A 26,771-nucleotide genomic window follows, 5' to 3' on the forward strand; every position below is an offset into this window, starting at 1 on the left:
GCTTAAGAAAAAAAAAAAAAAAGTTATAGTAGGGTCCCCTTTTTGTATTAAAAATGCACTGTATGAAATTACACATAATTTTATATAGGTCTGTGTCTGCACATGCACGGAGAGGTCTGGAAGGATAAGCACCAAACTGTTAAAAGTCATTATCCTCATGGAGGGAAGTGAGGTGGGGTCTAAGGGGAGAAGTGAGAGCATTGGCTTCTTACTTTTATTTATTTATTTTTAAGATTTTATTTATTTGTTTATTTAGACAGCATGTGTGCAAATGGGGGGAGGGGCAGAGGCAGAGGGAGAGAACATCTCAAGCAGACTCTGTGCTGAGCACAGAGCCTAACCTGGGTCTCCATCTCATGACCCTGAGATCATGACCTGAGGAGTCAGATGCTTAACCAACTGAGTCCCCTGGGCACCCTGGGTTTTTACTTTTAGAATGCTCAATTTTTAAAAAATTATTTCTGTGATATTTAAAAAAAAAATCAAATTGTTCTGGTGAAAACCACGTGGAAAATAAAACTGTCAGAGGTAACACTCATGTACAGCCAATAAATCAGATCTGAAAAGTAACTTCAGATTAGTGCGCCTTGCCCCCCCGCCCAGTCCCCTACCGCCCCCCGACCCCCCACTCCTCGGTCTGAGGTATTCTGAACTGTCAGTCTTCTGAAACATGGCTGCTGTGACTTTCCTCCTGGGCTCAGGCTCCACCCGCTGCTCAGGGCTCCTCTCTGAGGGCCTCACCCACAGTCTCCCCCCACCACAGCCTGGAGTGCTGTCACAGGCCCCAAGAGAAAGCAGAAGGAGGCGGCCCTAAGACTCTTGAGTGTGTCATCATATTTTAACTTTTAGTTAATTGATTCATGTCATCATTTCAAATTCATTACTTTAATTATGTTTCATCTTTGAAGAGAAATTTTCACTCACAGGGATGTTGGAGATCTAACATTTCATGTATGAGGAATCAGAGGTCCAGGGAAGGAGCGTTAATAAACTGTATTAGATTGAAGACCTCAAATTTGGGGGCTCAGCCTTGTAAGTTTCTTGATTCTTATGAGAGCCAACTCCTACCCCTCTGTTACCACGTGAGGATGTGATTGCCATCCTCCTACCTGCCCATCTCCAAAAGGGTAACCACAGTCGCTCTCTTCATGGGAACAAAAAGTCATCAGCCAGCCCTCTTGTCATGTCTTCAAACCAAGTTCTTCTGATCTCAGGGCCTCTTCACAGGCTAGTCCCTCTTTCTGGGATGCAGTTCCCTGCTTTTCACCAAGCTGGCTCCTTCCCCACATTCAGACACCTCCGGAGAGTGGCCTTCTTTGACCCACCACATATAAACTAGAACCTCGTTTTCAGCAATATTTTCCCTCAAAGAAAGCAGACTTGGTGTCTCCCTTGTTGTGTTCTTACTGCCTGTCATGGCCCAGGGCACATAGTAGGTGCTCAGGAAGCATTTAAGCGAATGAAGGAACAACTCTGATACCGATTTTTTAAAGATTTCCGGCCACTGCTCTGATGTGATTATCTCCTCATGTGGCCCAGGAAATGTGTATTATGCTTTAATTGTTTGGAAATGAAAAATGATACAGCTCTATTGTTTTAATTTGTCTGCATTCTAAGGGAGAGTGAACATATTTCCGTTAGCTGTGTCTTTTGCTCAGCTGTCCAATGACAGCTGAATGTTTTACTCAGTCATTCCTGGGTGGTGGTCAGAGCCAGCAAGGAGAGGTTGTAACCTGAGGCAGGAGGCAAAGAGAAGGGGCAGATTTCAAGGAGATCTTAAGCAGCATAAGGGCCAGGCCCCCAGAGTTTGTGCTCTGATGGCTAAAGCCAGCCCTGCCCTCTGACCTCTTGCTGGTCTCTCTACCCAAGACAGCTCATCTGGGCCTGCAGTGTAGACAGATGGTATAAGAGAAATGGATCCTCAGTTGGTCTGAAGTGAGGGCAGGTCTTCAGGACAAGTGTGGGGCTCGTGTGTGGAAACCCACGTGTGGGCAGGTCAGGATTCCTCTGCCTGGGGGAATTGGGGGAAAGACCCTCTAATTCTCGGGACCCGCCGCCATTTCTTCCTGTCAGGGCTGTCTTCTGCCCTTTTTGGTGAGGGGCAATGATCTTGGCCAATTTTAGACAATATTTAATGAAAAACTGTTTTCATATAATGAAAAGGTTTTTAACATTACTAAAGTGATTTCACCCTAAAAAAAAAAAAAAAAGACACACAATTTTCTTACAGTGAAATCGCCAAGTGACAAGATGAAGATAGTGCATAAGGTTAAACTTAAAGGATTGAGAGCTAAGTATTCATTGAGGTATTGTGCATTTTACCCAGAAGCCACTATGAACCAAGCACTGGACTCTGGAGATTTAAGGGCTACATTGATACAGCCCGTACCTCCAATGACTTACGTGATGGAATGGGAGAGCGCGATGTCGTGAAAGTCACAAGAGCACTGGGCCCCAAACCCAGCTTTGAATCCAGACCCCCAGCCTCCCCTGTTAGCTGTGCAAATGGGGCAGCCTTTGGCTCTTGGAGTGAGAAGTGGATAGTGATGCTATTTTCATAGGTTCTGATTTAAAGAGCTTGGCCTGGGGAAGATACAAGAAGTCCACTTTGGGTCTTGAAAACAGAAAGAAAGTAGTGACAGGTAATCGGGGGTGGGACAGACATGGAGTAACCTGGGCCAAGCCTTGAAGAAAGTGTAGAATCTGGAGGGCAGAGGCAGAAACCGAAGGATGCAGATAATTCTAAGTCACGGAAGGGCTGTCAGGAGGTCCCAGGACAGGAGAGAAGGGTCCTTCTGGAAAGAAGCAGGGTCAGAGGGGTGCCCAAGGACCCAGGACCAGCCGAAGGCCAGCTGTCCCTCAAACTAAGTCTTCAAATACTCAATTTTTATTTCAAGGGAGGCCAATGGTGGCAGTGCCTCAATTTCCATACTCCAAACTAGCAGAACTAGAACCCCAAGGATAACTAGACCCGCTTTCCTTGGCAGACATCTGAGTGGCCTCTGTTGTGCAGGCCAGCTACTCTGGCCCTATTCAGGACAGCTGCCAGGAGAAAATCAGAAGCAATCGTGAGTTTCCATCATCACTCTTCATTCCATGACTATTTCATGGTTGCCTACTACACACCAGAAGGATCCAAAGAAGAAAACACTAGACATCACCTATTCCCTGCAAAAGTGTGTGGTCAGTCCGTGGCAGATAAGACGTAATCGGTGATAAATTCCCTCATGGAGATATATAAAGTGTTATGGAGAAATGTGACTTTTCGTTGGGGCGGAGCAGGGAGGGAGACAGAGAAAGCTCTGGAAGGAGGCAGCCACCGCCGTGAATTGTGAAAGATAAGTAGGTTGTGGACATATAGACCTGGTGAGGAATTTCCTCCAGAGAATCACAAAGCTTTACGATTGCCTTTCTAGGGGCATCTGGGTGGCTTAGTTGATTAAGTGTCTGTCTTCAGCTCTGGTAGCGATCCCAGGGCCCTAGGATCAGGGTCCTGAGTAGGGTTCCCTGCTCAGCATGGAGTCTGTTTCTCCCTTTCCCTCTGCCCCTCCCCGCTGCTCATGCTTGCTGTCTCTCTCCCTCTCTCAGATAAATCTTAAAAAACAAAAACAGAAGACAAAGATTGCCTTCCTAGCCCCTGATTTTGCATGTGAGGATACTGAGGCCCAGGCTGGAAAGGGGCCGCTTCTGTCCACATGGTCCCCTCCTCACAAGAGACAAGCTTAAGCCTTCCGGATAGAGCACAGTATATGCAAGGACCCGGAGGTGTGGAAGTTCTACCCTATGGTGGAATAAGGCTCGCAGTTTCCTCGGGAAATAGGATTTTGTAATTGACTAGATGCTCGAGCTAAAGGAGGAGCTGGGGGGAAATAAAGGTGTCTGGTCCAGTGACTAGGGGGACACCTGGGCCAGGACAGGAAGGAAGAAGCAGAGCTGGGAGGAAAAATATGGCCTGTGGGATTTGGGATGGGTTGAATTGGAGGCCTGTATGAAATGTTACCAGGAAAAGTTCTAGCCAGCCGTGGGAAACCCAGTGCTGGAGTTCAGGACGGAGATCAGGACCAAAGATATCAATTGGGCGTCATCTCTTCAGAGTGGAGAGTTGGGGTTGTTTGAGGGAGAGAGCGGAGGGGAGAGAGTTGCTGACCGGAGCAACAGCTCCCTTTGGAGAACAGGAGACAGAGGCGGACCAGAGGTGTGCTCAGAGGTAGGCAGGGGTCAGCGGAGGGAACTCCCTGTCAGTGAGGGATGGGAGGGCTTCCTCGGGGAGCAGTCTCTGTCCTAGCAGAAAGGGTTAACAGGCTGCAAACATACACGGCTGGGTCCAGCAACCAGAACGTGACTCCTGCCCTTGGCAGGTGCAAGGCAGCCGGAGCCAATGTTATTTAGGAAATTTGACAGTGAAGAGGAGGAGAGAGGTTAAGGGGTGCCAGGACTGAGGCAAGAGGTGGTTTTCTTTCCTTTTTTAAGGTAAGGGTAGACAAACACATTTCTTGGAAGATGGAGAGGAGCTGGCAGAGAGAGGGGGAGATAAGAGATGGAAAGGAGAAGGAATGCTTGGAGGGCGGGCAGAAGGAGGCAGGAAGGATTAAGTCGAGAACAAGACCAGCTGACATTTTAAATTAAAGTCTCTGAGCTGAGGTGGGAGGGCCAAGCTGGAGAGTCACACAGGGGTGAGCAATGAAGCCCCACCAATCAATTCGATTATGCAGGAAGAAGAAAATCAAAGGACTGAGGCCAGAACCTTGGGAGAAACCCAAAGTTCAGGGTCGAATAGGCACCAAGATGGGGACAGCTGGAAATCATAGTCGGGATGTCCAGAGGCCCAGATACGTTAGCCAGTGGTACCCAGCCCTGAAGACAGGGCTGAAGAGAGATGACTAACAAGGAGGTTGTTTGCTTTTGAGACAGGTTAGAACGATCAAGCTCAAGTCCATTAGCAGCATATCAAGCGCATGATTTCTGTTTACCCTGGATTTCCACTTCCAAATATCTTAATTAAACCAATATGTGAATAGCGAAGACATCAAAAGAACAAGGACCTTATTAATCTGAGAATCAAGGCAACTAATCACTTTATTCCTTTTAGTCATTTCCTCCTGTAGCAACATCCCCGGTAACAAACATTCCTGCAGCTCCCCGATAATGTTCCTGGATTTAAAACCACGGTTTTGTTTTTCCTCCCTCGGGGACATATTCCTTATCTTTTGGGTCCTTTTGAAATAGGCAGTTATCAGATCAACCTTTAGCTCGTGGGCCTTGGGTTGCATAGGTAATTCCCTCCACCCCCCCAATCAGAGGCTCATAAGAATTCAAGCCAAAATTCCAGGCTGGCTTTAAGCAATAAATAGTGTCATTAACTTCTAACCAGGCAAGCTAACATTTTGCTTGGAGAAAGTATAGTTTTCTCACACAAATACCTTTCAAATAAAAACAATTTCATGCCCTCTTTTTCCAGCGCGGTGCTTTCCAGTGCTTGGTAATAACTGGTGTTATCTGAGAGTGTGTTCTCAGAGGTTTTTTTAAGTCCCATTTGCACTGGTTTTCAAGCTGCTCTATCTCACACATTGTTTCTCGCAGAGTTAACTGAGTTCCTTCACAACTAACGGTGTGGGAAGTTCTGTAGAAGTCTTCCTGAGCCTGTTAGGTGTTGACATCTGTCCTGCCCAAGAGGAGGTCAGAAATGGAGCCCAGGTTGGGATGGACATTGGTGACTCAATGGTACTGGAGGCATACGGGGGCAGGAGAGGAGGGCTGGTGGGAGCACTCTCACCCGGCAGCGGGTAGCATGTCATCAAGGTAATAATAAACAGCAGCAACTGCTAGATGCTTTTTTTTTTTTTCTTAAAGATTTTATTTATTTGACAGAGAGGGCACAAGCAGGGGGTGTGACAGGCAGCAGGTGAGGGAGAAACAGCTCTCCACTGAGCAGGGGTCTTGTTGTGGGACTTGATCCCAGGACCCTGGGATCATAACCTGAGCCGAAGGCAGACGCTTCACGGACTGAGCCACCCAGGTGCCCCTAGACGCTTGTTCTTAAATCCTCTGCCGACTGGGCATCGCCTTACTGGCTGCGCCTGGGACAGAACGTGCCCACTGCCCAGCCGGTGGGTGTCATGCTGCCTTTAGTCCGATCAGGGACATAGGTGACATGAAGACCCAGAGTAGGGTCAGCAACGGGAGTCTGAAAGGAGAAAGTCCTGAGGGGGTTCAAAGAGATTTTGTTCGGTCCCATGGCAAAAAGGTAGGGCAGGAACCGCAGAGAAGGAGGGACTGCGTGAATGTGCAGGAGGGCATCCATCATGAGGTGGGTGAGGAATTTTTGCTACCGGGATTGCCACTCTCTGGCCTGATCTATTTTTTGTTTTGGGTGGTGGGTGGGGCGGGGGTATTTTTTAGTTTTAGTTTTGGTTCTGATGTTGATTCAGCCAGGCACATGAGAGTCTTTCTCCAAGGAGTTTTTAAAGCCCCTACATAATTTCAGCAGTTTGGAGGGAGGGGGAAGGTAATGCCTGAAACCTGGCCTTATTGTCCCCACACCATGGCAGAGCCCCCCGCACCTCCCACCTTTTGAGGCTGCCGCACGCTGGCGGCTTGGAGAGCCTGGGTGGCCCTGGCACCCTGCCACGCCAAGCAGCCGCCATCCCGGAGGTAACATTCCATGAGGTCGTGTTCCCGGCCCCGCTGTGGACAGCACAGTTCGGCCGTGCTTGTGGGGCCGGGTGCCCTGTTCGCTGACTTCGCAAGGGGGAGCCCTGCAGGACGCCCTCCTGGCTCTGCTAGCTACTCACTCACCTGGGGCTTTGGGGTATGCCTCCGGCTTGTTGGAAAACCACCTGCTGCACCTGAATGGTAGGTTGGGAATCAGGACAGCGAGAAGAGGGAGGGATTGGAAATAAGGTGTGTGACTTGATTCTGTGAACCGTCAAAGGCTGAGGGGCGTCAGCAGGGTCTGCTTTTTTCTTAGTCAGAAATTAGCATTTGTGTCCAAATGCAAGGGGCTGGGTGGGGGGGAGGGTGGCGGAGGAGCTTGGCAGCAGCACCTTGGCAGCAGAACGAGGCTCTTTATCAAATCACGCATGTGCTGGGGCGAGTTAGAAATGCAGGAAGCCAAGCAGAGTATGGAGAAGGAGGGATACCTAGATCTCCTTCGATGTGATGCTCGAATCCGTCCTAGCCTATTGTGTTCCAAGGAGGCACCTCATTAAGATAAATAGAGACCTGACGGATAACAGGTGGTGGCAGGAGACATCTGGGGAGCCCCAGGACTTTAATCAGAAGGGGAAAATTCTGGGAGGAAAATGAAAGCTGTCTCTGGGGTTTGCAAATGTTCTTACGGAAGAAGGATTTGACCGGTGACTTGTGTCTTTCCAAAGGAGGGGGGACACTTCAGAGGGGTGGGTCTCAACAAATCGAAGGCAATGTTTCCCAACCTTTGGTGCAAATTAGAATCACCTAGGAGGCTTTTAAATCTCCCATTCCCAAGGCTGCACCCCGAACCAATTAAATTAGAGCCTCTCTGGGGGAGGGGCCCAAGCATCAGGATTTTAGAAAACTCTATGGGTCCAGGTCGGGTGATTGCAGTGGGCAGGCGAGTTCACCAAGCAACGATTTGCAGAATGATGCAGAGCATCGGAGCTAAGCACGGAAGGGGAAAGGTGCTAAAGATGGGGAGGTTCCCTGTCCTCAGGCTGCTCAGACCGAGCTGCATGTCCCGTGGTGGTGATGAGCTCAAGACTTCCATGATGGCTAAATTCGACAAACCTCAAGCTCCCTCCCATCCCGAAAGGCTGAGTCAAGGCTCTTAGGTGAAGGTTTTCAAATTTCCGTTATAGCTCCAAGGAACTGTGTGTTCAAAGGAAATAAAATATTCAAAACAAACAAAGGAGGAAGGAAGTGGATTCCCCACCCCCCCACACCCATCCACCCAGGACCATTCGACCCCTGAATGGAAATCTGGGAACTTAATGAAAATCTCCAGGACTCCAGGAAACACAGATTTTTAAAAACCACCAATTTAAGGGAAGGGAAATAGGACTTCCACAGAAACGAAATTTGCATTCAGCCATCTGTAGTTGGAATCCGCATTATTTTGAGGACTAGAAGTAGCGACATCCAAATGGAGGAGAGCCAACACAAATGACCGTGGTTCTGAGCTATTTGTTAGTGGGGAACATGGAGAGCATCAGCCAGCAGTGCGGTTAACCCAGTGCCTTGGAAACCAGACCCAGATCTTTCTGCTTATTATCTCGGTGCCACGCGTAGGATAAAAGAGCACCTCCTCTAGCTCACCAAGGTATTTCCAAAAGGAAGAATGCTGAAATAATATTTGTTGCAAGTTCCCAGGCTTTGAATTGCACAGACTCTACTTTCTGTACCAAAGCTGTAAGTTAGCCCGTGAAGAACAAAAGGCAGCCCAGTGGAAGGGAGAGGAACAGGAAGTGAGGACAAACAGGGGAAGTCCTAGTTCTGCTGTTACCCCACTGCATGGATGCCAACAAGTCACCCAGTTTACCCGTTTCCTCCTCTCTAAAGTGGAGCTCATAATGCCCACTGCCTATTGTGCATTGTCAAATTAAGAAAAAAAAAGCCAAGGTCATATCCTTTGACGTTATGAAAAACGTGCACGATATGGACAGCAAAAATTGTAACATTGGAAGGATCTCAGTGGATGTAGATGTAATACATGTGACAAATAAATAGAGGAGGGTCATAGGACCTATCTGTTTTCAAGAACTCTGCATTTTACTTGAAGTGGTAAATATTAACTTTAAGTAAACCGTGACCAATGAGGTTATTATAATCCCTAGACAACGACTAAAAAATAAACACAAGAGAGGGGTGCCTGGGTGGTGCAGTTGGTTAAGCATCTGACTCTTGTTTTCTGCTCAGGTCCTGATCTCAGGGTTGTGAGATCGAGCCCCGTGTCAGGCTCCACACAAGCATGGAGCCTGCTGAAGATTCTCTCTCCCTGTCCCTCTGCCCCTCCTGCTTATGCTCTCTCTCAAATGAATAAATCTTTTTTAAAAAAAGTAACACAAGAGGTGTGAACAGTCAGTAGATAAATTATATGGAACTCTAAAAATTATTCAAATCCCAAGGAAGGGAGGAAAAGGATGAGTAGAAGAACAAAAGGAAGAAACAAAAACCAAAACCGGAAGAAACAAACGGAACATTCGTAAAATAGTATAGCTAGGCGCCTGGGTGGCTCAGTGGGTTAAGCCGCTGCCTTCGGCTCAGGTCATGATCTCAGGGTCCTGGGATCGAGTCCCGCATCGGGCTCTCTGCTCAGCAGGGAGCCTGCTTCCCTCTCTCTCTCTGCCTGCCTCTCCATCTACTTGTGATTTCTGTCAAGTAAATAAATAAAATCTTAAAAAAAAAATAGTATAGCTAAATCCCATCAATAATTATGTTAAATGCACGTAATCGAAAACACCAAATAAAGATAAATATTGTCTGATCACATTTATAGCAAAAGGCCAAATGCTATCTACAGAAACCCACTCTAAATGTAATAATATACGTAGACTAAAAGTAAAGGGTTAAAAAAAGAGATATGCCATGGAAATACTAATCAAAAGAAAGCAGAGTGGTAATTCCAAGATCACACAAAGTAGACTTCAGTACAAGGAAAAATTACCAGAGATAAAGTGGGAAAGTACATAATAATAAACATAATAATAAAGGGGAAAATGACCAAGAAAACATAACCATGGTAGACGCATATGTACCTAAACAAAAGTACAAAAACATAAAATCAAAAGCCTGAAAACAAAAGCCCAAAAACACATATTGAAAAAATGATAGCACTGGAAGGGGAAACTGAGTATAATTCACAATTATACTCAGAGACTTTAGCACACCTCTCAGGGTCATTAACAGAACAAGTAGATAATTTGGCCTGATAGACATTTATACAACCCTTCATCCAATGGCAGCAGAAGTACACTTTCTTTCCAAGTACACATGGAACAGTCACCAAAATAAACCATATTCTGGGCTGCAAAACAGACCTTAACAAATTTAGTATAATTGTAATCATATAAGATATGTTTTTTTGACCACGATAGAATCTAACTAGCGATTAGTCACAAAGAGATCTGGAAATTTCCCAAATACCTGAAGTAAACGACACATGGAAATGAAATCCGCAAGTCTCCAGTGAATTTAGAAAATATTTTGAACTGAATGGAAATGAAAATACAATGTGTCAAAATTTGTGGGATCACACATGTCTATGGCACATGACTTATAAGACAATCTGAAAGCAGAATTAAGATAAAATATAGTAACAAGGATGCTTAAGTTTTGCCTAGGGATTTTCATCTGATTGTATCCTATTGTTTATAACAATCCTGTATCCCAGTTTTCATATAGAAATAAATTTTTAGGCTATTTTAAATAAGAATATGCTTATATGAAAGTGTGTGTATTCACGTGTACACACGCATGTACTCGCAAACTTAAACACGCTTGGATATCCTATCCCTGATTTGTGCAGCCGCCCAAGTCTCAAGTTAGCCTAAACTCCAGGGCAGTCCTTATCAAACTTGAGTGTGCAACAGAATCACCAGGAGGCCCCACTTTCAGAGATTCTAGCAACACTAATCAAATGGGGTTAATTCCATTCGGAGCTCCACCTGCATTTCTTTCCCCAATTTGGAAATGGAATTAAAGCAGAGAAGAAAAAAAAATCAACTAAATATTTGGAGTCTGAACCAAGAGAGTATTTCCAGGAAGAAGAGCAAAACTGCATCTCTGCTTCCCACCCCTGGCCCAGGTCTGAGGAAAGTGTTGGAAAGTAAGAAAGATAAGGAAGCAGTTACAGAGATACAGATGAAGAATGACCCAACGTCGATCGTTCTTTGATGCTTGGTGATGGGTACATGAGATTTTGCTTTCTTGCTTTGTTTATTTTTAATATATTTGACAGTTCCATTTTTTTAAATGATGTGTTTTTTGGAGAGCAGACTGCAAATATAAAGGATGAACGTGTGCTAGAGGAAAACATAAATGCTATTTTTAAATTCTCAAGGTGGCTAGAGGAACATCCACTTCCTTAGGGCTTCTTAGACTTTCCCTTTCAGGCCATACTAGCCTAGGAACGTTAACACTTTCTAGAGACGAAGGAGTTAGCCCGACATTGTTCTACTCCAAGTCCAAATGCCTTTGAAATTTTGTTTTCTCTTCCAAATGTGATTTTGCATTTTAGTTTGTATCCATTGGGTTTCATCTAAAGATAATGTTTTAAATTATTATCATGATGGGAAAATGTTTTCCACCTGTTTGACTAGTTGGATGGACAAGCTGCCACTGTGAGATATACCTAGAGACCTAAGTGGTTCAGTCTTAGAGGAGTATCACATGCAAGAATCATGCTCCCCAAAGTAATGACGCAGGAATTTCTTCCTGTCAATTTGCTCTCTGAGAACTTTAAAAACGAGAGGAAATTATTACTCAGAGTTCTTATACTCAAAAAGCATCCCGAGGTTTAAGTTGCTTTGTATCCCATACAATAAAACCCTTATACTAAATTAGCATCAAAGTACATCCTATGTTCTTTTTTAGATTAAATGCGTTTTGCCATTCACTGATTAGGGATAAATTAGTGATGTCATCTTGGAGTCCCTGGCAACAATGCCATCAGATCCACTGCTGGGAATCTCCCTCACATGCTCAAATCTTTTCACTGGATTCAAGTTATGCTTCAAGCTTCCTATTTTTGGTCACCAATTTTTTAATTGAAGTAAATGAATATGACTATACTTCATGAAGTGTAATGTAATAAAGTGTAAATATGAAGTGTTAATAGTAGTGCCATATTTCTATGCATGACTCAGTGCTCACCACAAGTGTAGTCACCGTCTGTCACTATACAAAGTTATTACAATATTATTGACTGTATTCCCTGTGCCGTATTTTTGGTCTCCCTGATATTTTAAAATTTTTTTAAATTAAAAAAATCATTAAATTATTATTATAATTATTTACTATTATTTATTAAATTAAATGAATTTTATTTATTTTAGAGAGAGAAAGAGAGCAGGGGGAAGAGGTGGAGGGAGAGAGAATTTTAAGCAGACTCCACAATGAGCATGGAGCCCCACGTGGGGCTCGATCCCAGGACCCTGAAATCACAACCTGAGCCAAAATCAAGAGGTGCTTAACTGACTTAGTCACCCAAGCCCCCCCTTATTTTTTTAATAATTATAAGTTTATATCTCTTAATCCCCATTATCTACCTAACCCATCCCCCCACTCACCTCCCCTCTGGGAACCACCAGTTTGTTCTCTATATTTAAGAATCTGGGTTTTTTGATTGTTTGTTCATTTGTTTTATTTAGTAGATTCTGCAAAGAAGTGAAATCATGTGTTATTTGTCTTTCTCTGACTTATTTCACTTAGCATTCGACCCTCTAGGTGCATCCATGCAATTTCAGATGGAAAAATCTCATTCTTTTGTTTTATGGCTGAGTAATATCCCATCGTATGTATATTACACCACATCTTCTTTACCCGTTCATCTCCTGGTGGACATTCAGGCTGCTTCCATATCCTGGCTACTGCAGACAATGCTGCGATAAACATAGGGGTGCATGTATCTTTGGAATTAGTGTTTTTGTTTTCTTTGGGTAAATGCCCAGTAGTGGAATTACTAGATCATATGGTATTTCCATCTTTAATTCTGTAAAGATCTTATTTCTAAATATGCTCACACTCACAGGTTCCGGATGGGCATGAATTTTGGGGACACACTGTTCGGCCGAGCAGTGTCTCTGTGGCTACGTACATGTGAAGCATGCACAAAGGCCCAATGGTTCATTCCATTCCTCTTGTGTTCCTAGGGCACTCTCTGTTCTATGGAGTATGTGTGTGCGGTGTCTGTATGTCTTGATTGTGTTTCTTTGTCATGGTTGTTTGGGGCTTTTTTGCAGTCTGGTGACAGGGACTATAAATCCTCGAGGTCTGTTTTAGGGGTGGCACCAGACCAGTAAGTGGGCTAGCATCCTGCATACACCTGACCGCCGTCGCCTTCCTCCCTCAGACCAAGCAGGTTACCCCTCCTAGGGTTTCACCTCTTACTACATATGCAGGATGCTCCTTTTCAGTGTGTTCTGATCACCCACACGGAATCCTGAATGTAGGTTCCTAACACAACTCCGTGCGGTCATGATGTTCCTTAGTGAGAATGTTTGGGGCAAAGCTGACCAGAACATCCAGGAGGCAGGAGAAGCTGAATTCTAATCTCACCTCTGACACATTTTTTTCTGACATATAATTTTTAGACTGCTCTAATTGTCCCTTTTGATGCCGGGGACAGAGGGGGCGGGGGATGCATGCTTGCAAACAAGTTGTTACCTTTTACCTACATTTGTGGGCCCTGATGAAATACTTCTCTTCTTACTATTGATAGGGTAGCTGTTTTTAAAAATGAACCTTCTTGGCTTTGCCAACAGATACTCATTGACTTTTTTCTAAATACCAGCTCTTTGCTGACCCTGTGGACCATGAAAAAAAACCAGTCCTCATAGGACTAGGAGATCAGATAAGTAAACTGAGGCAGGCGTATGTCACGGAATATTATGCAGCATTTGGAAAACTCCAACAGTCATTGCAGAGAGACAAAGGTAGACCTTAAAAGGAAAGGGTTGTTGGAAACATGGTAAATTTACGTGAAGATACACATATATTTCACATCTGTATAGGTGCTTGCTGGGTAGGCAGGGTGATGGCAGTGGGAATCCAGCTTGAAGGGGAAAAGTAAAATAAGGCAAGAGAGGTCTTGCCTAGCAAAACTGTCATCAGCTGAGGAGTTTGATTAATTCAACTGTCTGCCCCTGAAGTCAAAAAAATCTTGTGGAGTTTAGAATCAGCATTTACCATGGTAAAACAATGAAGACAGCAAGGATGGAGTGTCAGAAAACAGGGCATAGACCCCGAGAGGAGTGAAGAGGTTGGAAGCAGGAACAACAATGCTATAAAAGGACCCTTGGGCTGAGCAGGGGACCCTACCCGTACCCGACAACATCTGAGTGTCTTTTCGTCAAGTACTAAGTAACATAGGGCTCCTGCCCTATGAGAAATCACAACTGAATTTTTTTTTAAGCAGACATAGAAATCTCTAACATTTTTCACACTTGATTGAATGCCAACAGGGGGCTGTGTGAAGCAGCTGAAAGGAGGGGCAAATCACACAAGACCTTGAGCGTGGATCAGGGGAGGGTGGGCTTTATCCCTTGGCTTGCAAGCTTGGGGTTCCAGGGGGAGACAGGAGGAAAGGGGTGCTTCAGAAGGTCCAGCTAGAGCAGCACACAGGGAGATCCATGATTCTCTGCTGCGGTCCAGCTGTGAGGCAAACAGAGAACAGAGAGGGGAGGCCACGGGGCAGGAGAGGAGTGCAGGGGACCCCTGTGGCAGCAAACAGGATGATATGGCTGAGGAGAGATCAGCTAGCAGGAAGAAAGGTAGGAAAGGGCAGAAGATGGTGAGCAGTGGGAGAACAATGTTTTAAATGGAGGGGTTAGGGGTGCCTGGGTGGTTCAGTGGGTTAAGCCTCCGCCTTCGGCTCAGGTCATGATCTCGGGGTCCTGGGATTGGGCGCTCTGCTCAACGGGGAGTCTGCTTCCCCCCCACCCCCGCCTGCTGCTCTGCTTACTTGTGATCTCTCTCTGTGTCAAATAAATAAATTAATTAATTAATAAAATTAAACAGAACAAAACAAAACAAACTTTAAATGGAGGGGTTAGGAAGCAGGCTCATTTTGGGGGAGAAAGATACTAGGTTTATCCCTAGATGAACTGAGCTATAGTGAGGCCCTTTGCCGCAGTTAGCTTCCGGAATTCTTTCTGAAGGAAGGTACTAAACATGGTCTTTCCCTGCTCCTGGGGAGTAGACAGTGGAGTCACGAGGAGGAGAGTGGCCCTGAGATCCCACCACCCCTAGAGCCGCCATGGTGGACCTACTGCCCCCAAGAGTGGGAAGAGGCATGGTAGGTACTCAGCAACTGTGGCGTGAATGAGCTTTGGGACTTCTTATTCAGCAGCCAGCATTATCTCCAAACAGATTTCCACTGTCACTATCCCAGTCAACATCTTTTCATGGCTCCCCAGTGCCACAAGCCAACCTTGCAGTCAGCCCAAGGTCTCCCCTTCACACCTCATGTCCAAGGGTGCTCCCTGCACAACCCCACTCCACTCCAGCCCCCAGTACTCAGGATGCCCTGGCTTTAGCATCCCACACTGCCCCCCACCCCTCCCCCTCCAAGGTCAGGCCGGTTCCTGCCCTGGCTTTTGTCCACACCGTTCTCTGTCCCCAGATGGCATGGCCTCCCTGTCCTCTGTCTGGTGAACTCACCCTGCCAATTCCTACTCAAATGTCCCATCCTCTCCAAAATCCCCTGTGTGTCCAAGGAAACTCTGACACCCTCTCTGTTCACATGTATGTGTTGAGCTCCTGAAGCTGTGGGCGGTCTTATCTTTGTAGCACCCCCGACCCAGTGCTATGCCCTGCTTACTCTCTTACATAAACCATACGTGGTATCTATTTCATACAGCCTTATTTGGGGCTTAAAAACACACAAGTTTCCTTGATAGTTAGTAAGTAGTCCAAGGAAATTTGGAGTCAAAATTAATCAAATGTTAATATCGTAAAGAATGAGAATTAGCCATACTTAGCTATAATTTAGCAGTGAAATGAGAACAAAGACTTGGCATTTCCCTTTATTCAACCTGTGATCGTAGCGTGCCAAAGAGAGAGCCAACCGCTTTCTCTTATACTCTGCTTTTCAGTCCAACTGTGTTACGTCATGCTTTAGAAAATCACATAGGCTCAATTCTTTCCAAACCCCAAATGCCCAAGCAAATCTGAACTGAAAAATTACTGTGTGATATGTATGTGTATTTATTTAATAGAAACTGTAATTGGGATACTTTGTCAAACTGGACCCAGACCTCCCTAAAGAGAAAGGCTTGTGTTTTTGCATTTTTTTAAACAGCATTTTTATGCAACAATGCACGTATTTACCATTGTGGTCAGGAGGCATGGAGGACATTTTTGAGATTGGAATTCTTAAATGGGATTATTCAGATATAAGCTGGACTTGAAGGAGTTTCCAAGAATCTCAGCTCTTATCTCTATCTCATACGATAGATGAGAACAATACAGTTCATAATTTATTTCTATCCAGCAAGTATTTATTAAGCCCCAATCAATTGCCCAATAGTGGGCAAAAATGCGTATGTCACAGCATTTGCCTTTAAAGCACTCTTTCTTCTAGCAAGGGGAGCACATATGGAAATCTATAAGTGCAGGGAAATGAACAATAATAGAAACCAACTGTAACATACATGTTTGCATAGATGCTACTTTCTCTGTCCCTATCAAATCTGGACTCTAAGCATTCTTCATATTCAGATCCTACAACCGATTCTTTTTTTTTTTAATTTTTAATTTTTTTTAAAGACTTTATTTATTTATTTGACAGAGAGAAATCACAAGCAGATGGAGAGGCAGGCAGAGAGAGAGAGAGAGGGAAGCAGGCTGCCTGCCGAGCAGAGAGCCCGATGCGGGACTCGATCCCAGGACCCTGAGATCATGACCTGAGCCGAAGGCAGCAGCTTAACCCACTGAGCCACCCAGGTGCCCCCTACAACCGATTCTGAACCACGTTTAACCTTGGGCAGTTTTGTGGGGCATCACGGTGATGGAGTCAGTGGCAGGATTTAGTGTGAGCTGTGCCCATGGCCTGCTTTTAGAACCTTCATCCCTGGCAGTCGATGTTCACAGCCTAACAAAGAATAGCGGGGCTTTGTCCCAGTTTGTTGTTTGATTATACACGTGGATTTCCCTTCATCAAGTTACGTACCTCTAGCAGTTATCCCCTAAAAGTTAACTTGGAGGGACGCCTGGGTGGCTTAGTTGGTTAAGCAGCTGCCTTCGGCTCAGGTCATGATCCCAGCATCCTGGGATCGAGTCCCACATCGGGCTCCTTGCTCGGCAAGGAGCCTGCTTCTCCCTCTGTCTCTGACTGCCATTCTGTCTGCCTGTGCTCGCTCTCTCTCCCCCTCTCTCTCTCTCTGATAAATAAATAAAATCTTAAAAAAAAAAAAACTTAAAAAAAAAAAGTTAACTTGGAGCTTTTGAAAACCCGACATGGACCTCCAGACAGAGATCCAGTCGTGCCTGTTGCTGGGGCGTGTTTCTGCAGACAGAGCCAGGAAACACATGCGTGTATAGGCACCCGTGTGTACACAGATGTAAAAGTGTGCACACTCCCACACACACATCTAAATGCACGTATAAATATGCACATACACATCCATCGTTTCAAGATGGTGAATTCACACTATCTCAAAGTCAAATCCATCGCCACAGGGTTCTGTCTGGTCGTCCTTCATTTCATTTTTATTTCTTCTTCTCCACAGTGACATCCCTGGCTCCCAACACCAACCCTGGGTACAACACTTTGGAAAAGTATTTGGCAGAGCCCACTGTAACCAAGCCTGTGTGTGTATGTGTGTGTGTGTGTGTGTGTGTGTGTGTGTGTGCGTGTGTGTGTGTGTGCACATGCGCGTGTGTGTATGCTCAGTTATATATATACATGTATACCCATAATCCAGCAATTCTACTTCTGGGCATATGGGCAGTAGAAATGAGGACTTATATCCAGCAAAACATACACAAATGTTTAAAGCAGTTTTACCCAGAAGAGCCAAAAACTAGAAGCAACCCAAAAGCCGATTAGTAATAGAGAAACCAAATAAATGGTGGCATATTCATATAATAGTAAGTTGCTATGAAAAAAAAGAGTTAGTGATAAATGCAACAATTTGGATGAATCTCATGGGCATAATGTTAGGTAAAAGATCTCCAGCACAAAAGATGTATGGTATTATTCCATTTATTTGAAATAAAAAAAAAAAAAACGAGCAAAACTGTGGTGTTAGATGGCACAGTAGTGGTGAACCTTGGGTCTTGTAGGGACAGAGTAGTGACTTGGAGGGGACCATGAGGTTATCTTCTGGAGGTGTAGAATGGTCTTTATTCAGGTAGAAGACAGGTGTAATACAAATGTAAAAATCATCAGGCAGGGCACCTGGGTGGCTTTGCCAGTTAAGCCACTGCCTTCGTTTCAGGTCATGGTTTGGGGGGCCTGGGATGGAGCCCAGCATTGGGCTCCCTGCTCAGCGGGGAATCTGCTTCTCCCTCTCCCCACCCATGTCCTTCCGCCCCCACTCCTGCTTGTGCTGTCTCTCACTCTCTCTCTGAAATAAATAAATAAAATATTTAAAAAAAATATTCCAAAATATCTAACAGCTGTAATATATGTGTTCATAATACATACGTGATTTCTGTTGGTGACACAGTCATGGTACTGCTAATACTGTGATTGCCTGCCGAATTTATAATGGAAGGCTACAATAAGTTTGTAACTGACGGACTCCTCCAGGGTGGTCATATGAAGTGAAGAGATGTGCTCCATTTTCAAGGTTATCCACGTTAGCTGACATACTCTGAGACTCACTTGGATTTGTGCCCATGTGTGAGCTCCCATGAAAGCTCACACACTGGAGTGAAAATGGCAGGGCTGTGGCCCTCCAGCTGGCCTTGTGGTGACGACCAGTGATGTCCGACCCCTTTGCCCTTGAGCTTGTTATGCTACTTCCCAGATAGCTTCTAAGAACGGCTGAAACTTGGAATTTTGTTAGGAGGAGGAACTCAATTTTCATTTTCCGAAGGAAAAAACAGGGACAACTGGATAGTTCAGTCAGTTAAGGGTCTGCCTTCCTCTTGGTCAGGATCCCAGGGATCCTGGGATCAAGCCCCACATCCCGCTCCCTGCTAAGTGGGAAGCCTGCTTCTCCCTCTCCCCCTGCCTGCAGCTCCTCCTGCTTGTTCTTTCTCTCTCTCTGACAAATAAATAAAATAAAATCTTATTTTTTTTTTAAGGAAGAAAAATAAACATGTCTAGATCACAGTAATCTGTTGGCAATAAAGAAACCAGCTTTTTGGTTGGATATGGGAATCAGTGGTTGGGTTGGCAACAGCGGGCATTAAATTGTGGAATAGGGGTGCCTGGGTGGCTCAGTGGGTTAAATCTCTGTCTTTGGCTCAGGTCATGATCTCAGGGTCCTGGGATCGAGTCCTGCATTGGGCTCTCTGCTCAGCAGGGAGCCTGCTTCCCCCTCTCTCTCTGCCTGCCTCTCTGCCTACTTGTGATCTCTGTCTGTCAAGTAAGTAAAATCTTAAAAAAAGATTGTGGGATAAAGTGTCTGAGAAGCAGGGCTTGGATGAGTAAGCAATTTCTATATGAATCTTGGAAAAGAGCATTGTTGGTGCAGATAGTTAAGTCCAAATACATATGCCCAGTGTTGACAGCTAGAACGAATAAAATCCATATGTCAGACGAAAGTGGAGATTTCCTCATATTGACATAGCTGTGACAAGCTTCACCAAACCTTGACCTTCTGTGAACACACCCACTAGCAAGAGCCATGAGTCACCTGCACCTTTTTGTGGGGTAGTTCTGGACACCATTACATAGCGCTGAAACTGCTTACAGGCACGTAAATTGTAAGGGCGGCTGCTTTCAATATGCAAGCCCAGGTGGGGGCTAGTGCTGGACCTATTTCAGAAGCTAATCTGTGGGCATATGGAACCAGGCCCGTGTCTGCTAAAAATCTCACACGCTTTGCTATTATATGGTGAAAGTTTCATCTAAACCCCGAGAGCGGGTGCTGGGGTAACAGTCGTAGATGGTAAAAAAAATCTGGGGTCTCTGTGTTTTATTTCCTGGAAAGCCTATGCAGTTCTCCCCTGTGCAGTATTTCAAATGGTTTTTAATGGATTTTTTTGGTTTGCAGATAACAACCTCTTCTACAAGATGGCCATTAAGAGCAATAAAAGCTTAGCCAGAACTTACCTCAGTTTTGAGCTTTGGTTGCTCTGAATGGGATTTTAAGAAGAGCCAAAAAAGAAAGGGAAAACATGTATATCCCTCAGGAGTATTTCTGCTTGTATCATGTCTTTTATATTAACTAAAAAAGATATGTTTTAAAGAAGGTAATCTCTGAGTATGGTAAAACAAATTTTAAATGGCAATTAAAAAGATATAAAAAGCAAAATAAATGTTTCCATTCTCATCTCCCATCCCAACCTAAACCCTAGTTCCTGTTCCCAAATATTTACAGTTCTATGACTTTCTCTGAAAAGTTTTGTGTGTGCATACATGTTTTATGTATATGCTCTGACTTAAAAGTATACACAAATGAGATCATACCAAATACACTGTTCTGCATTTGGTTTCATTTAAAAATTTATCACAGAGTTCTTTCCATACCCCTATACACAGACCCATCTTACCATTTTGGGGGCTGCATGGAACCCACTGCATAAATATTCAGTATGACAAATTATGTAAGCAATTCTCTACTGAAGGGTATTTGGGTTGATCGGGGGTTTTCTCTCAAAAAAAAAAAAATCTGCAGGGAATATCCTTGTTACAAACAATTTTGTATACTTAAAAAAGTATATCTCTCAAAGTAGTTTCCTACAGGTACAATTTTAGGTCAAGTGTACAGGCACTTGAAGTTTTAGCCATATAACCAACTGGCCCTCTAGTATGGTTAACTGGGATTGCCTTCCCACCGACAGTTATAGATGCTTGCTTACTCACACACCTGCCAATTCTGGTGATATTAAATATTCTCAAACTTTTGTCTGTCTGGTGGCTCAAGAAGATCCCAGTGCAGTTTTGATTTTCATTTCTTAAATTATAAGTAAAGCAGAGCATCTTTCCATTTGCGTATGGAGTATTTGTACTTGGTTTTCTTTGAATTGCCTGCTCATCATTCTTTGCCTATCTTTCTTTTGAGCTGGTGTCTTTTTCTGCTATGTATTTTTGTGTTCAGCAAATGTGGATTCCTACTATGTGGTAAGCACTGCACCGGTCACTAGAGCTGTAACAGTGAGGAAACACCCATCAGAGCTTCTGGGGCTCCAGGAGACGGGTATTAGTCCAGCCATGCTCTGAATGGATGTGTGTAGAGACTGAGTTAAGCCCTCTGGAAGAGAGGATTTTGCATGCCTTAGAGCACATGAAAGAAGCACAGGCCTGAACTGGGAGTTAGGGAAGACTTCCCTAAGGAGCTGTCATCTAAAGAACAAATACAGTTCAAGGTTCAGAGAAATACTTCTGGAGGAAAGCACAGATTGTGGAGGGAACATGATGAGGTAGATGAGTGAAAAGAAGGCCAAGGAGCAGAGTACAAAGAACAGAAAAATGTAGGATGAGTTTCCACTATTTCACCATGGGCCCAACCCGTTAAAGATTAGGGGTTTCTTCTCTTACAGAAATAGAAAGCTATTGAAGGGTGTTGAGCCAACAGAGGATGGTCAAACCTGCATTCCAAAGAGATTACTCTGGCTGAAAAGAAGGGAAATAAGTAGACCAATTAGAAGGCTTTGAGTTATATGAGATCTGGTGGTGGTCTTGCCCTGGATTATGGCAGTGGACTTGGTGAGAAGTTGATGGGTTCAAGAAATATGGAGGAAGTCAAATAAAATTTGATGATTGGATTGGATATAGGGATAAGGAAAGGGGGGGTGCAGGATAATTCCTCCATTTCTAATGAAGTGGATGGTAGTACCACTTACTGACATAGGAGACCCTGGAGGGGGTCAAGGATGAGGTCAGTCTTGGGCATCTGCATGAAGCAAGTAAGCCATCAGATAAAGAAGTCAGGGACCAGAGGAGAAATCTGGGTGGAAACAGAAATTTGGAAGCCACCAGAATACAATAATTAAAGCCATGGCATTGCCCAAGAAAGTACCGCACGCAAATCAGATCTACTCTTCATCCTCAAGGAATGCTAATAGTCAGTCACCGAGTAGAGAAAGATGATGCAGAAAAGAAAGAACAGATGAGCAGCCTTAGAGCAGGAGGAGAACAAGAATGTTTCCATTAGGATGGAGTGGTCACCTGTGCCAGATGCTACTGAGACATCTAGCAAGGGAAGGCCTGGAAGATCCCCACTGGGTTTAGCAACACGGAGGGCTTGCTAGCATTAATTTGAATTGTTTCAGGGGGATATAGGGGACAGCAGTCAGGTTGGAGCTGGCTGAGGATGAAGGGGAAGTGAGGAATTGAAGAGACCATATGGACCACTCTTAGGTGTGGTTTTGAGAGAAAACAGCCCTGAACCTACTCTTCCTCAGTCTCTACTTTTGACCTTCTTTGCCACTCAGTAAGCTGAATTGATCTGATAATTCAGTATTCAGTGCTCCACAGCTGTGGTCTCCCAGTGGCTATGGGAACCAGTCAGCCAGGGATGGAGTCTGCGGGGGTCTCCGCCTCTAAAAAGGAAGCTCTTCCACCCCTTGGAGCAGCTCTGATTCTGCCGACCCCCAGAGACCCACTGTAGAAACACTGCTGAAAATGGGTTTAAAAAACAAAGAGTCCCTTTATTTTAGAGACACCTCCTGAAAAATGTAAGGATAAATGGGTCTGGGATTTGCAGAGTGAAACAGGGTAAGCCATGAATTGATAATAACTGAAGTTGGGTGATATAGACACAAAGGTTTATGAACTGTTCTCACTGCTTCATTTATACATAAGTTTTCCCCTAATACATGGTAAAAAATTAAATTTAGTAACTGTGCAAGTGAAGTTGCAGAGAGCCAGTGACCATCAGAGGCCCACTATGTAATGACACATAACACCCGATATCTTCTAAACCCAATCCAACATTGCCTTGGGGATTTCACGGTGCCAAATGTTCTCATAGGCTGTCCTCTCTTCTCTCATTAACTGAACACTTTGTTCCTTGCCCCTCTTCTCCTCTCTTACCTCCCTCCTACGTATGGACATAGTTCTGTCACTTCTCATCTTCACGAATTTGAACAAGTTCCCTCTCATCCCTGAACCATGCTCCGAGAGACAGGGACAGACACCTGCTTAGCAGTTCGTGAGGGTCAATCTTGACTGTGTACGTGGAAGCCTCTAGCAGGGTTCATAGCCTCAAAATCCCACAGGAGTCTGGAAGGTCATACAAATGAATGAAGGTGATCAGGTAGGAGAAAATCATGGGACCTGCTTGACCTATCTTTAGCATTGTCACTTTTAGTAGACCTACAAGTAGAAAGAATTCTAAGAAAACTTCTGTTCTGTGAGAGAAATCACATGCAAGCATGATCGTAGATGGGATAAATAATCCACAATCCTAAATGAATGGGCAATATACTGAGACTTAGCCTCAGTGTTGGGGAGTTGTAGGGAGCAGTGGGGTTGGAACAAACCAGAGCACACACACCCCATCTAACGGGGCGGTCCTCCTCAGCTCCAGCTGGTTGCTGCCATGAGGGGATGTGGAGCCAAAGCTAACATGTCTTCTTGTTTTACAAGACAAGCTAGAAGCTAGGGAACCCAAGTTGAGTTTGGGTTTAATTATTTCAAAACAAAACAAAACACGATGAAGGCCAAACTAAGCTTCTCTGTGGGCCAAAATCAGCTCCCGGGCTGCCCACGTGCCACCTCTCACCCAGATAGTGGGATATAACATGATTCCTCTTCCTCTTTCCTCTTCTTCCTCTGACTCTCCCCTTCCCCTCTCCATTTCCACATCCTTCTCTCCTAACCACCCCCACTCCTCCATTCTCTACTAAGTCCAAGTAGTGGAAGGGCTTGAACGGGTGGAAGAAGTGATCGGGCCCTAGATTCCTCAGGGCCGAGCTCATGGCCTGCCATAGTGAGTCTTCTTCATAGCGGATCTTTATAGTGGATCTTCGGGAAACACTTTGATGAATGAATGAGCCAGCAGCTAGGGGGCAGGGGACCCATTCACTCTCTTGTGCACACCCTTGTCTTACATGAGGAACTGTCTCGTTGTTCTTGCCAGCTTTGCGAAGTCGTTCCGGCCGCTCAATCATCAACGGGAACTGGGCAATTGACCGGCCAGGAAGGTACGAGGGTGGAGGGACAATGTTCACCTACAAGCGTCCGAATGAGATTTCGAGCACCGCTGGAGAATCCTTTCTGGCTGAAGGCCCCACGAATGAGATCTTGGATGTCTATGTGAGTTTGCATGTTTCCGGACGGTTGGGATTCTGCATCTTGTTTCTTCCCAGGACCACACGTAGCACAGATAAGCGACAAATCGGTGCCTGTGGTCAATAAAACCATTCGAGCTGAGCCTTTTGAGGTGTCTGGGTGCTTGGTGTCCATCTTTGCCATTCTGAATGTCCCTAGTTCTTAGAAACCTAACCTCTACCAGATGCTTATTACCCTCCAAGTTTATGGACCTCCTAAAACCGTTTTTACTTGTTGAACCAAATCAGAGGCAAAACATATCCTTTATTTCATGAGCATTGGCTTCCCTCCAGGCACTTTTCTCCTAATGCTAATTTGGCATGTTTTCTTTTTATGGCAAAAGAAAGCAAATGCCTAAAGCAAGACAAGACCGCTCAAGTTCCCAGCCCTCTTCAAATTCTATTAAAGCGAATGAAGAAATGAGAACTCCAGAGTACTCCACATGATACAATAAAGCTCGGAGTAACAATACGGAGGTTTACTACAGGTTCCTTACCTGGCAGAAGACACAATTTGGGATTTATTTTACAAGAAACTAAATTATGAGCTCGCCCCAGATTTAAAATGGTCCTTATTTTTAAAAGAAAGCACTAAAATCCAGTCTTCTTCAAAAGATCAGGAAATTTTAAAAAGTGACAAGAAATAAAAAGCTCGAAATCGGGTTTTGATAAAGACGAGCTCACCCACAGATCTGCGTTCTCTTACCGTCTCCAAAGCCATGCGACTCTACATGCTACTTTGCTGTGTTAGAATTTTATAAGTATTAGTTCTCCCAACTATATAGTTACATGTTCATTCCTGTTGGGCCTGGAGGCTCATAGACTAGAAACTATAAAAGAACCCTTGTTATAGTTAATTTTGAATTTTTTTTTTTTTTTAAGACTGTCCAGTTGGTTGTTGGACTCTGGGTAAGTTTCAAATGGCATCAGGGGTAAAAACCCCGGTTGTGAAGGGGCCACTGTGGGTGGTCTAGGATGCGGTGGCCAAGAATAACTTCATAAATGGGACAAGGGTTGCACTGGCAGGACGCTCATGCAGAAGAGGCATGAGAGAGGCAAGGAGAGCTTCTGGCCTCAGACCCACTGTCAGAATATGTGAAAAGAGAAATGAGGGAATTAGGGGTCAACAGCGAACCAGAGACCATGCCCCTTCATCCCTTGGGGTTCTGTTTACAACCATGGGTCCTATATGTCAGGAGCTCAGGGGTTCTCATGTTTGCCTTCCCTCGGTGGTTTGTAGAATGGAGGCCCCAGTTCCCATGGAGAGAGCGGGTAAGGGATGATAGCGGACAGAATCACACTCCCATGAACCAGCAAGACCCACCGTGCCGGGCTGACTCGGAGATGCTCGTGGCTTTAAAGGACCAAAGAGACAGCTCTGACCCTAAGCTTTTCGTCCAATGAGGAAATCAAAAACTGTGAGACCATGGGGCTTGCTCAAGGTGACACAACTGGTCAAAGGAGGGCCCCTTTAGAAAGCAGTGGAGACAGAAATATCAGAATGGGACAGTGTCTCCTTGCCTGGCTCATAGTCAGATAGCAGATCCCCGTTCTGCCGCTCCGTTTAAGCCCAGCACCCTGCTTCTCACCAGGAAGGCCCTGGGCACAAAGGACTGTGTGTTCTGAAGCCAGTAGAGAGGGATTTATTCTGCCAAGCCGTGCTGATTTATGTTGTGTTTTCGGTCCCAGACGATGTTTAATTCCTGACTTCCACGGCCTTCTGCAGCTTCCTGCTTGATATCCTGCTTTGGTCATTGCTGCCTGAGAGGATAGGAACCAGGGAGACTTACTTCCCTGACACTAGTTGTCCTGAACTCTCTTTGTGGTTCTAGAGCTTTCCATGGATGAGAGGGGACAAGACCCAGAAAATGCATTGGAGAGGGTGGGGCAGGCCCTTCCTGAGCCAACCTCATGGCTAGGTAGGGTTCTTTGAAGGAACATGAAGGCTCCCAGGCTGGCTCTGCCCAAGAGGGCTGGCTCTTCTCGGCGTGACTGTATCTCGCCACCTAGTGTTCAAATGTGCCCCCCTGGAGCGGACACGTGGCTTGGCCATTTTGAGCTTACGGAGCACAATCTAAACCATGATGTTAAGATGGTTGAGAGCCCACGGAAAGGCTCTGCTACCATTGCTCCCGTCTTTCTATTTGGGATGTATAACATCTTGACTTTCAGCCCAGTTTTCTTCTAAGTCCTTCACCCTTCAAAAGCAAATAACAAAAAACCATCCAGAAAGAGCTTTCCTTTAACCTGTCAGAGGTTCACTAATATAATTAGATCTGAATCAACCCACTCATGTGTAGATAGTGCCATGCAAACTGGGGAACCCTGGGCCAGCAGGAGAGGGATGTGAGCGTGTGCAGGTGCAGTGACATTGACCTCTGTATTGTCAGATGATCCACCAGCAGCCCAATCCCGGAGTCCACTATGAGTATGTCATCATGGGGACCAACGCCATCAGCCCGCAGGTGCCTCCTCATAGGAGACCAGGTAAAACCTCTTGTTCTATAGCCAACCACCCCTGCCCCCAGTCATTTCTTTTTAAAGCCCTCTGTCTCTTCTCGTGCATCTCCCTTGTGTCTCTCAGTCAACACAGAGAAAACGCATGGACGCGCCCTTGACATCAGAGGATGCTTCACCATTTATCTGAGCCTTTGCTGATAAGAGGGTCCCATTCACTTGATTCAAAC

At 45.1% G+C, this 26,771-nt stretch overlaps 1 protein-coding gene across 3 annotated transcripts in view; it reads left to right on the forward strand.

Moving 5' to 3' along the window:
• Positions 1-26,771, forward strand: part of THSD4 (thrombospondin type 1 domain containing 4) — a 564,345-nt gene that overhangs the window by 499,472 nt on the left and 38,102 nt on the right. For all 3 annotated transcript variants that reach the window (XM_059180552.1, XM_059180551.1, XM_059180553.1), the window contains 2 exons: positions 23,895-24,070; positions 26,475-26,571. In XM_059180552.1, coding sequence (XP_059036535.1) covers positions 23,895-24,070; positions 26,475-26,571 — 273 coding nt within the window. The remainder of the gene's footprint in view (positions 1-23,894; positions 24,071-26,474; positions 26,572-26,771) is intronic.

Source organism: Mustela lutreola, chromosome 7 (assembly GCF_030435805.1).
Source record: "Mustela lutreola isolate mMusLut2 chromosome 7, mMusLut2.pri, whole genome shotgun sequence".
NCBI lineage: Eukaryota > Metazoa > Chordata > Mammalia > Carnivora > Mustelidae > Mustela > Mustela lutreola.